At 52.2% G+C, this 10882-nt stretch overlaps 4 protein-coding genes across 4 annotated transcripts; 2 read left to right on the top strand and 2 right to left on the bottom strand.

Annotated features, from left to right (window-relative positions):
* Nucleotides 1-96: 96 nt before the first annotated feature.
* On the top strand, nucleotides 97-1452 carry CAOG_08977 (hypothetical protein; the record flags this gene model as incomplete). Its single annotated transcript, XM_011272353.1, has 1 exon — nucleotides 97-1452. One exon carries the CDS (start codon nucleotides 97-99, stop codon nucleotides 1450-1452), a length of 1356 nt encoding a protein of 451 aa, XP_011270655.1.
* A 329-nt stretch (nucleotides 1453-1781) lies between these two features.
* Nucleotides 1782-4563, top strand: CAOG_06393 (cAMP-dependent protein kinase catalytic subunit; the record flags this gene model as incomplete). The annotated part of the gene is made up of 8 exons (XM_004345092.1): nucleotides 1782-1847; nucleotides 2542-2629; nucleotides 2707-2762; nucleotides 3019-3085; nucleotides 3206-3306; nucleotides 3383-3463; nucleotides 3568-3702; nucleotides 3820-4563. The coding sequence occupies 8 exons, from the start codon at nucleotides 1782-1784 to the stop codon at nucleotides 4561-4563; spliced, it is 1338 nt and encodes a 445-aa protein (XP_004345142.1).
* Nucleotides 4564-4795: 232 nt separating this feature from the next.
* Nucleotides 4796-8138, bottom strand: CAOG_06392 (hypothetical protein; the record flags this gene model as incomplete). Its single annotated transcript, XM_004345091.1, has 15 exons — nucleotides 4796-5025; nucleotides 5092-5174; nucleotides 5244-5387; nucleotides 5456-5532; nucleotides 5672-5958; nucleotides 6047-6174; nucleotides 6259-6335; nucleotides 6414-6517; nucleotides 6604-6710; nucleotides 6789-6875; nucleotides 6943-7040; nucleotides 7161-7246; nucleotides 7325-7459; nucleotides 7550-7663; nucleotides 7796-8138. The coding sequence occupies 15 exons, from the start codon at nucleotides 8136-8138 to the stop codon at nucleotides 4796-4798; spliced, it is 2100 nt and encodes a 699-aa protein (XP_004345141.1).
* A 123-nt stretch (nucleotides 8139-8261) lies between these two features.
* Nucleotides 8262-10538, bottom strand: CAOG_06391 (hypothetical protein). Its single transcript, XM_004345090.2, has 3 exons — nucleotides 10503-10538; nucleotides 10066-10399; nucleotides 8262-9981 (listed from the first exon to the last, which is right to left on the bottom strand). The coding sequence occupies exons 1-3, from the start codon at nucleotides 10530-10532 to the stop codon at nucleotides 8312-8314; spliced, it is 2034 nt and encodes a 677-aa protein (XP_004345140.2). The 5' UTR covers nucleotides 10533-10538; the 3' UTR covers nucleotides 8262-8311.
* Between the last annotated feature and the right edge of the window lie 344 nt (nucleotides 10539-10882).

Here is a 10882-nt window from a genome sequence, read left to right as displayed (position 1 = left end):
TACATTGTATCGTGCCGTCTTTCGTGTTCCTACGTGACTGAGCGCACGCTGCAGCGCGCACTTCCATTGCCAGCAACTAGTGTCGCGCCGCTGGTGATGTCACCGCAAGCTATCATTGAAGCCATGCGTACCGGTACTGTTCCCGCGCATCTCCAGCTTCAGCTCCGACAGCTTGATACAATGCGTGTGCTCCCACCAGAAAGCTTGCCACCACCCGCGAGCACGACAGTGCCCACCCGCGCAAGCAAGCAGATAGTATCGCAGGATGTCCGACCCCAAGATGCTGCTGCTGCTGCTGCTGCTGCTGCTGCTGCTGCTGCTGCTCGCAGCGACCTCGTCCGCCTCGTCGAAAGCAGCGATCCGGTCAAGCTGCGTCAGCTCTTGCAGCAATCCAAACCCTCTGCCAGTGAGCTGGCGGAAGCACTCCATGTTAGTGTGACGCTAGGGAAACTGTCCTCTCCGCACGAGCAAGAACAGCTGATTGAAATCTTGCTCGCGCATGGAGCGCCGGCCAACACCGTGGTCGCGAACAAGGGCGCTGCGTTGCATTGCGCCACCACCATGAATGCGGTTCGCGCTGTGCTCAACGCACCGAAAATCGATGTCAACTTGGCCGTTTCCATCGGCGGCCGTCCGACCACCCCGCTCCTCGCCATGGTCGCTGCTCGGCGGCTTGAATGTGCACAGACCTTGTTGATGCAAACCAAGCATGCAGTCAACGTGCAATCAGGCCACATTCTGCATGCCGTGTGTCGGAGTAGCAGCCCCGACATGCTACGCGCTGTCCTGAGCTCGTCGCATTTTCTGAAGCACTCCAAAGAGGTGCTGAATCAACCCGCGGCCGAAACTGGAGATACACCCCTTCATGTTGTTGTGCAACATCTTCCACGAGCACCTGCTGCCAGCTTGGAAATGCTGGAAGCGCTCTTGGATGCCGGTGCTCATGTGGACCCGGTCAATTTCGCGCGCCGCACCCCACTGTGCGAGACCATGCTTCTGTACAAGGTCACAACCAAGCTAGCTCCTGCACACGCTGCCATCCGACTGTTGATTCAGCATGGAGCAGACGAGCAAGTGCAACTGGGCCTGCGAAAGACACCAATGGTTTTGTGTCGCGATCGAGCGACGCTTGCTGTTGTTGCCAGCGAGGTGGCTGCTCGCACGACGCGCCCGTTCTCTCGTATGCAAGCTCGCTCTTCTCTGCAGTCTTTTTCTCGCGCGCCTCCATCAGCTCTCCAACAACCGGGTCGCGTCCCATCGCCTTTTGCCTCGGGTGTGGGTGCGCAGACACGTGCACCCATTCGTCGATTTCATCATGCAAGTTTCCCGTCGACCCGAATCTCTGTGCCGCGTGGCGTAGTCGTCCCGCTTCCGAATCTGACTCTCCCAGCTGCTTCCAGTCTTGTTGCCATGTCGCTCCGACTCGTGCGCTGCAAGCTGACCCCGCTCTAGACATTTCTCGCTTGTATGGATTTACGTGTCATCGCTTTTTATTTCTGTTCAGAGGGGCGGGGGCGGTCGCAATGTACGTCGCGAGCTCGTTCTTGTGCTTTTTTTTTGGGGCAAGGGAGTGTGAGTTCTTTTTTTTTTTTTTTTTTTTTTTTTGAAACCCGCCCCTCGCTCCTGATTTTGCCATCCCGCCCAGTCATAGCCCTCCAACAAAGTGCCTTTGATTAAATCCACTTCGAATAGTCATTGATCTTGTCTGTGTTTTTCGTCTCAACCACTTTGCTTTGCTCAGTCTTACTCCTTTTTTTTTCTTTTTTTTTTCTCTCTTCACAATGGTGTTGATCAAGCCAAACATCCCAACCGACCAGAAGAGCGCGGCCCACCACGTCTTCCGCCATGTCAGTCCTTCCACACCCCCCCTTCTCGACACAAAGTCAATTCTACACAAACCATACAAAGTGTTGTCATCACAGGAAGTGATTGCAATGCAGCAAAAAGTCAGAATTGCAAGGGTTCGCTCGTCCTTTTTTTTTTTTTTTTTTTTTCTTTCATTTTGGTTTTCGATCTTGGTTTTTCGGTTTGTTTTCCGAGTCAACCGGCTGCCCCACTGTTCGTTCGACGGACGAATGGATGAAGCAATCACATTGAAGATGAGGAGACGCACACCCGCCTGTCGACTGTCCTGCGTGTTTGCCAAAGCGCAGACCTTGAGTGGCGAACCTTTGAGCGAATGACTCGTTGGTTTGATTTTTTTTTTTTTTTTTTTTTGCTCACTCGTTGTTGTGCTGTGTTGTGCGGTTGCGCTCCTATCCTGTCGAATGCCTGACTTTTCCTCCCTCTGCCCCCGCCCTCTTCTTTTGTGCTTGTGGTCGCTGTTGCAGGTGAGAGAGGTACGCCTCGACCAACTTCAACTTGGCGGTTTTTATTGGAGATTCAAATCTTCAATCTTGTCACTTTTTTTTTTTTTTTTTTTTTTTTTTTTTGTGGTTCCGTTTCTTGTCCCTTTTCAAAATTGCACGCGCTGACCCCTTTCCCCCCCCCCCTCCCTCCCTCCCTCAACGTACTTTGTTGTTTGTGTTGCTGCATCCACAGATCGTCAAGAAGGATGATGTCGTGTACGACAATGACTTTTTCAAAATCACCCAGCCAGAGTCGTGGAACGTCGTATATCGCCTCAAAGGTGAGTTTGAAAAACAAACCCTAACAAAACCGAACAAAGTCACCATCAGCTCATCCTCACTGACTTTCGCGCGTCAGGCAAACTGGCACATGACAGCTACCGCATTCACTTCAAGAACTTTGACGAAGACAAGGTACAGTGATGTCCGAAACCATGCAATCACTCGAGTTGTTTTGTGTTTGGTGCCTCAGTGTGCATTTTTGGTCTGGTTTGGGAGCGCAGGACTTGATCATTGCGCAGTCCGACTCGTTCGAAGACATCAAGAACGACTGGGGACACTCTCAACAAGCGCTGCTTGGCGGTAACGCACCGACTGCTTTGAATGCTTGACGATTCTGGAAACACTGTCGCGGTGTCTCACGACGTCCTCCTGCATTTTGCTGAAACAGCTGTTCCAGAGCGATCCCGCCAAAAAGTTTCAGATTCTTGACATTCTTGAAAAGCTGCGTGCCTTGAGTAGGTTCCCACTCCGACGATTTTTGTTGTCGTTTTATTTTTTTTTTTTTGTTTTTTTTTTTGTTGTTTTTTTGGCGTCGTTTGAACTGACTCGCCTTCCACTTTTGTCATGATTCTCAGCTGGCAATAAGGGCTCCTTCCGCAAGCCCTCTGCCAACACGCTGCTGCTGAACCAGCGCAATGCCTTCGAGAACAAGCTGCGCGCTCTGACCGAAGAAACGGTATGCGTTTGCTCCAATCCTGCTCTCGACCGCAGTCTGTTTGTATTTCACTTTGTGTACTTTGCACAATCTACAGCCCGTCCAAAAGAATCTGTTGGATTACGACATTCTTCGCACGCTGGGCACAGGCTCGTTTGGCCGTGTGTTGTTGGCTCGCGTAAGAGACACTATTTCTTTTTTTTTTTGCTCATTCATTCAGGATGGGTTTTTTTTCTGCATCGCGAGCCCCCTGACATTCACTCCTTCACTCCTACTACACAGGACAAGCAAGTTCCGGACTCGTATGTCGCCATCAAGCTCATCAAAAAGTCTGTCGTCATCAAGCTCAAGCAAGTCGAACACACCATCAACGAGAAGAACATTCTTGCTTGCATCAGCTGTCCCTTTGTGATTTCGGTAACTGTCCTTCTGGTTTTAATGTTTGGCACACCCATACCCATCTTGTCTCTGTGCACCTGCTCACTTTCAGCCTGCCCTGCTCTCTCTCTCTCTCTCCCCCCCCCTCATTCACAGCTCAACACACACTTCCAGGACAAACTCAACCTCTACTTTGTCATCGAGTACATCAACGGCGGTGAAATGTTTACCCACTTGCACCGAAACAAGCACTTTTCGTACGAAATTTCAAAGTTTTTCGCCGCAGAAGTCATTCTGGCCCTCGAGTACCTGCACAACCTCGATATCGTGTACCGCGATCTCAAGCCTGAAAACTTGCTGATCGACTCCAACGGTCACGTTCGCGTGACCGACTTTGGCTTTGCCAAGCGCGTGTCGCACCGCACCTGGACGCTGTGCGGCACGCCCGAATATCTCGCGCCTGAAATCATCCAATCAAAGGGCTACGGCCATGCGGTCGACTGGTGGGCGGTCGGCGTGCTCATCTATGAAATGCGCTGCGGCCACGCTCCGTTCTACGACGCCAACCAGATGGACATGTACCGAAAAATCGTCGACGGCCAGTATTCCTTCCCTTCCAGCTTTAAGGAAGACGAGAGGAGCATTATTTCGGGCTTCCTAACCTTTGATCTCACGCGCCGCCTCGGAAACATGAAGGACGGCACCAAGGACATCCGGGACCACGTTTACTTCCGCGACACGAACTTTGACGACATTTACAACCTGCGTGTCAAGTCGCCGTACATTCCGAAGGTGGCTTCGGCTGGCGACGCGTCCAACTTTGAGCGATTCGAAGAGGAGCCAATCGAGTGGAACGATCGTGGCGTCGACCCCTACGAGGAGACGTTCAAGGACTTTTAGAGGCGGCCCCCTCCGTTTTTTGGTAGTTCTGTGTTTTCAGAGCTCTCTTGTGTTTTGATTTTATCGAGTAATCTTTTGTGTGTGTTTGTCGAGTAAACCAATTCGACCGTTCCATGAAGGCTCAAGAGCTGCGAAATGCATGTTCTGCGCTTTTTTTTCTTTTTTCCTTATTGTTCTTCATTGTTGTTTCCAGCCGCGACTTCGAGTCGAGAGGAATTCACACTGTCACATTTCAAACCCAAAATGCAGCTCGTTGCGAAAAGTCCAGCGGAGTGGAGCTGACCGAGATGCCAAATGCATCTGCAAGATTGCGCAGTCGGCCGCGATCGTACTTGTTGTAGTAGTCACCGTTGTCATCTTTGAGCCATTCGTATCGTTGCCAGTTTTGCTGTTCGTTGATGGTCAATCCATTCGAAGCGAGCCAAATTCCTTGCAGAAGAATCGTGGCGCCAAAGCAGACTCCTGCGTTGCAAATCAAGCAACGAATCAGTTTTTCGTCTCGGATTATCGGTAATCTTGAGCACTCACCACTCAGCGTGTAGAGGAACAAAAAGAACAGCACCGGCTCTTGCTGCGCAGCCATCAGCATCTTGGAGAACGTCCACATGAATCTGTAGGTGCAGAGCTGCTGAGCGTGGTGCCTTTTCCACCAAAGCACAAAAGATCATTGAGAGGCTTACGGATGACTCCAGGGAATGATTTCCGCTGTTGCGAGCTGGATAAAGTTGAACGTGCAGATCAAGAGACAGATGGCAGACGTCGTAAACGCAAGCAATAATCGCATGAAAGCAGCTCGATTGTTCTTTCCAACGCAATTGTTCAACCTGGACAACAAAACATTTGTCAGTGTTGTCATCGTTAAGGCGCTTACATGCCAGCACCGACCACATACCAAGGACAGTGATGATCAAACATGCTGACACATCGATTGCAAATTTTGCAATGCTTGGCTCGCGCTGGCTTGATGATCTGAGAACCAAAGATCCACGGATGGATCAACGCAAATGAATCACGGGCAAACAAGCAGCGCTGTACTGTCTCTTACCCAGCACGTTGTACACAAATTGCGTGGCGCTTCGCTCCACTCAGCATGAGTTGTGCGCAGTACATCTTGAGGATCCCCCATTTCAAGGTAGCCTGTGTTGTGAAGATGAGCGAGAGATGAGAGGATTCGGCAAAACTTTGCTTTGAACTCGCCTGGATTCGCCATTCTGGCCCTGAAGTACCAGTACAGCATAAAGCCGAAGGACGACAGGCCGACAACGCCAAGAGCCGGCTCATGCGTCAGCATAAAGTTCCACATGCGATGCACGGCGATCGTCACGTCAAGCACCATTCCGCAAAGAAACCAAGTTGTCATCCCTGGATTGCGCGTGTTGCCGTCAAAATCCGGGCCTGGCAAAGGTTGACAACGAAGTCTCTTTGATGAGTTTCATCAGTGGATTCAAAGACATACAACAACAATGTTTTCAACAGCTTGTACCGTTGGTTCGATCGAAGAGGAGCGGCGTGCCGCCCGCAAACATGACGACCACCATTCCCAGGCATAGCGGCCACGACAGCATCCAGTTCATATACGAGAGACTGGCGAGCATTGCTAGGTTGCATACTCTGCAAATGTTGCGACGAGTGCGTTTCAAGGTGAGCGGAACCAAACAACTCGGCAACACCCTAAGACGCAACGCGGACAGTTACACAGGCAGGAGATAGAACATCCACTCTCGCTGCAACCGATGCTTGAGGCGCTCGGTTTCAGTCAGCTGGAGCATGATCTGCAAACATGGTCCGTTGGAGCCTGGTGACGGTGAGATGCCATCGACCAACGGCAGTCAAACGAAATGAACACATACCGTTGTGGCCAAACCCGATCCGGGAGTCAAGCCAGACGGAAATTTCCTCAAATGACGCTGAATAAAGTCAACCAAGGTGGTGTGCTTTTTGCGCTTGGCGTGCTCTGTGTGTGGGAACGAGTGAAACGAAAATGAGAAGCGCCGTTTGAAGTAGAGAAGCAATGATTCAATTCCTCCAGCACGGCCGCACCAATGGCTGTTTGGTTGCTCGAATCGCGCAAGGAAGCATCTGCGCCGGCATCCAAGAGTACTTCTACGGCCGCCATTTGGCCTTGAATCGCCGCCCAGTGCAGCGCCCTAAAATGTCAAGTGACGTGGGTTTTCGAAAGAAAATGCTGCATCCACACCTCTACCAACGTAATATCAGCTGCATACGTTGTGCCTTGTGAATCTATATTGTCCAGCATTGCTCCAGCTCGAATCAAGTGCTTGACACAGTCTCCATGACCTTCGTAAGCAGCCCTGTTGTGAAAACGCTTGACTGAGCAGGAATCACTGCCATCCTCCAAGTCAAAATCAACAGCCATACCATGCAAGCGCCTGGTTGCCCTTCTGATCACGAGCTGCAATGTCAGCAGCGTGCTGAACGAGAAAATGAATCATGAGCAAATGGCCAAACTGTGCCGCCTGTACATAAGAAATGCGAGTGATCACCGTTGAGCAAAAGCTAGCCGTGAGTTTCTGTGTGGTGTTCTTGGTCACAACTTATGGTGGGTTGTTTCAACTGGTTCTGTAGACTTGACGTACCAGAATCAAGGGAGTGTTTCCCTTGGCGTCGCGCTTGTCGACAGCCGCGCCGCTCTCCATCAAAAATCGGGCGAGCTTGATGTCACCTACGAGCTTCCGTCAGTTATTTCGTTTTTTGACTTCCGTTGTTCCAGTCATGCATTCTGCAACATGCTGTTTCTCACCGTTTATCGCTGCAAAGTGCAGTGGTGCAAATCGGTCCGTCTCTGCTTGCGTGGCGGCATTGACATCCGCTCCCGCGCAGTGGAACAGATACTTGACGATGACAAAGTTGCCCCGTTGACAAGCATAGTGAAACGCTGCACAATTCATTGCAACGCGGTTGAGCACAGGCTGGCAATCAACTGTGAACAATGCTGCCGACAGAACGAAAAAAAAAAAACTCGTACGACTAAACCCCTTGGCATCGATGATGTGGACAGCCCCAGGATCGTCAGAGTCCTCAATTAGATCTCGGCAATAGTGCGCGTGGTCGGTACGTGCTGCCCAGTGTAGTCTGTCGGCTGCAGACGAGTTCAGCGTTAGTGTGTTGGGAGAGCGTTCATCTTGGCTTTGAGGTGGTTTTCGCTTTTGCACAAACCGCCGCGTTCAATCACTCGCATAGACAACGAAATATCACACAAGCAGCACAGTACTTGATGCAATGCACTTGGGAATCGTCCTGTCGCGCGTGAGGCGACACACAACGCACTGAGCAGGCTCCAACGCGAAAAGCTCCTCGGCGTTCAAACCGCCGAGCCCGGCGCCCTGCTTCACGCAGCGCCTGTCTTCCTCGAGCATTTTTTCGTCCTCTGGCAAGACAGCTGGGTGGGTTGAGTTCCACTGCTGCTGCTGCTGCTGCTGCAAAGTCTGGCTTGTGTCGGTGATGGCTAGAAACGCCGCCTTCACGCGAGCCGCCTCCACGCCGTTCCCAGCTTGAAGCAACTGAGGAACGAGGGCAGACGAAGCATGAGGTAGGACGACTCTGGCACCCGTCATTACTTTCAAATAAACCAAAACAAACTACGACTGCCAAAAACACAAAATTATAGCTTCGTGCTGCTTTGACTATTAGAAATACTGGTGTTTGACAACAGGTTTTTTTTGTTGGCGAAAACCCATGCCAAAACCCCAAGAGAAAACATTGAAGGAGCATCATGCACTCGCTGCCGTTAGAGAACATCACGCGTTGCAAATTCCAATGGGGGCTTTGCTGTGATGGAGGGGTCTTGCGGGAGGAGAAGTTCAGAGCCGACAGTGTAGCCAACGCACTGAAAGTACCCCGGGTCCTCAATTCGGAAGCTTGGTAGGGAGATCCCCGATGCGCTTCGGGTCAATGCGTTTCGAGCCTGGGCGTTGTGCGAAGAATAGGTGAGGTGCATCCACTGCTCGAGGTCGTTATCGCCAACCGCGGGAATGCCGAGCGCGCACAAGTGGGATCGCGCCAGGAGCGAGCTCGTGGTGGGAGTAGAGACAAACACCTTCCACACGGGGTTTGATGTCGTGCCGAAGAGCTCGTCAGAGGTGAGAAAGATGGAGGTGCGCACCTGCGGATTCAACCCAGGCGACGGCAACATTTGGTTGGTACGCGGCGCGACGACGCTTGACGAGAAACGAAGTTCCACCCATTCCAGCTGGATGGCGCGCACTTGCAGCTCGATGCGAGCCATGTGGCTGCATATTGGCGAGAGCGCCTCGAGAAACACGGAGGGAATGGTGATTGATGCCTCCGTTCGTTCGTAAAATTGAGCGACACGAGCAGGGAGCTGGGTGCGCAGCAGCATGGAAAGTGCCGAGCTACTCTGCACGGCCGTGGAAAAGTGAGTGGTGAGCTTGCGTGTGGAGAGGTCGTTCAGCAATCTGGTGCGATCGGATGCTCGCTGAGCGCTCAAAACCCAACCAGACACAGATCGTTCGAAATAACTGGACGCGAAAGCACTTGGTGGTGGTGGTGCAGCTGTACCGCTACCGGAGGCAGCAGGTGGTGGATTGAGAGAGTCGCTCTGTTGATTTTGTGGTTGCGGATTTTGTTGGTGCGATTGCGGTAGTGGTGGTGGTGGTGGTGGTGGTTCCAGTGACACACTGCCGAGAGGCCTTCCGAGGGCATTCGGAATGTCGACGTGATAAATGGCAGGGCGAGATGAGGGAGCAACAGATACCTGTGCCGACTTCCAGAACGACGTCGATAGCGCAAGCGCATCGGTCAGGTCGCTGTAAGCTGCTGTGCCAGCTGTTGGTTTGCTTTGTCGCAAGACTTGGGCCATAAACGATGTGCTGGTACCGAGAAGCAAGCGGCTTGCTGGCAGCTCCTTGTCCTTCCAGTACATGCAGAACGGACCAAACGTGGGCGGTTGGCGCGGCTCGGCTCCGTATTCAATCGGAGCAGCGTCGCTGTCCGAGAGTGCTGGTTGCGTTAAGGTAAAGCTCGTTGCTCGGTATGCCTCTTTCAGCCAAGTGGCAAAGGACAATCCTTGCCCTGCTGGAAACAACGAGGCGAGGTGGTACGACGCACGCGATCGGTCTTTGCTGGCGAATATCCGAAACATGCTTCGGGGGGCGCATAGCATGACGAACGTGTCTTTTCCGACGCGCTCCGACATGCCGATGGTTGGCAGCTCTCCCGCGACCGCCGCAGTCTCCGGTGAAGTTGGCAACTTGAGCTGTTGCAGCAAGAGTTTGACACGCGAGATTGGATTGATCCGTGTTTGGGTCGAGCGGCTCGCCATGGCCGCCTTAGCCGCCTTTTCGTTCCCATCGGATGATGATAATGCAGCAGACGATTGCTCGGCGTGCCTTGGCTGATGGTCAATCTCTGCCAGGGGCAAGCAGAACGCATGGAGCTCTGGTGTGCAGCATTACATTCAGGTGAGTTTTCAACCATCAGAACGAGAGATCCATCGACACAACGACCAGTTGATGGTATTACTTGTGAGTTGAGCATGCAACGGATCCTGATCCTTGTTCTGACGATGCTTAGAATGATGATGCTCGGCAGAATCACTGCCAAGAGCAGCTGGATGATGATGAGCAGCGAGCGAGAAGCCCAGGCCCAGAGCAGCAGCAAGCGGAGCATCGTCCGACTGGGCGATTTGCCCTGTTGCTGCTACTGCTGTTGCATCTGCTGCTGGTGCTTTATGAGTCGTAGGAGCAGCCTGATGGTTGGTCGCGGGGAGGACCACGAGCGGACTGTACGCTTTCGACAACGCGGCTGCTGCAGCGTCGACCACACGCTCGCCACGCTGCACCCACACCGACAGCAGCTGAATTTGGTCAAGCAACGCATAATCATAGGAGGTGAGTACGAAAATGGAGGGGCTGCGATGTTGAGGTCTCGGCGCTCTCAAACTCATGGCTTTGGCTTACTGGGAATCCGCGGCGAGTAGCACTGCTCATGCCAAAAAAATCAAAAGACTGCAACGTCAAGTCCTCCCAGCTTGAACTGGAAATTCAACTCAATGCGGCGGAGGGGAGGGGGTGGAGCTGTGGCAGTCAATTGTAAAGCACTCTTGGCTGAACTCTTGGCTGAACTCTTGGCTGCTGTGATCTCGGCTGAACTGCTCGAGTTGAAGATACGTTGCTTCATTGAATCCAATTACATTACAATACGCAGTCCTTATATTTTTGAAACTGAATCATTTTGGTAACAGTAACGCTGTGCTGCTTCACTTGTGGCAGTTGCATTGACGATTTGAGTGGGGTTTTGGAGCAAAGACGATCTGCTTTCCCCCTTTGCGTTTTTGGAG

Source organism: Capsaspora owczarzaki, assembly GCF_000151315.2.
Source record: "Capsaspora owczarzaki ATCC 30864 unplaced genomic scaffold supercont2.11, whole genome shotgun sequence".
Classification (NCBI taxonomy): domain Eukaryota; class Filasterea; order Ministeriida; family Capsasporidae; genus Capsaspora; species Capsaspora owczarzaki.
Note: the sequence above shows the minus strand (reverse complement) of the source record. Positions and strands in the feature narration are given on the sequence as shown.

Coding starts and splice junctions, on each gene's coding strand:
- CAOG_06391 (XM_004345090.2), bottom strand. CDS start 10,532: ATGAGCAGTGCTACTCGCCGCGGATTCCCA. Junction 10,400..10,502: donor CTACTCGCCGCGGATTCCCA/GTAAGCCAAAGC, acceptor GACCAAATTCAG/CTGCTGTCGGTGTGGGTGCA. Junction 9,982..10,065: donor GTTGCATGCTCAACTCACAA/GTAATACCATCA, acceptor GCTGCACACCAG/AGCTCCATGCGTTCTGCTTG.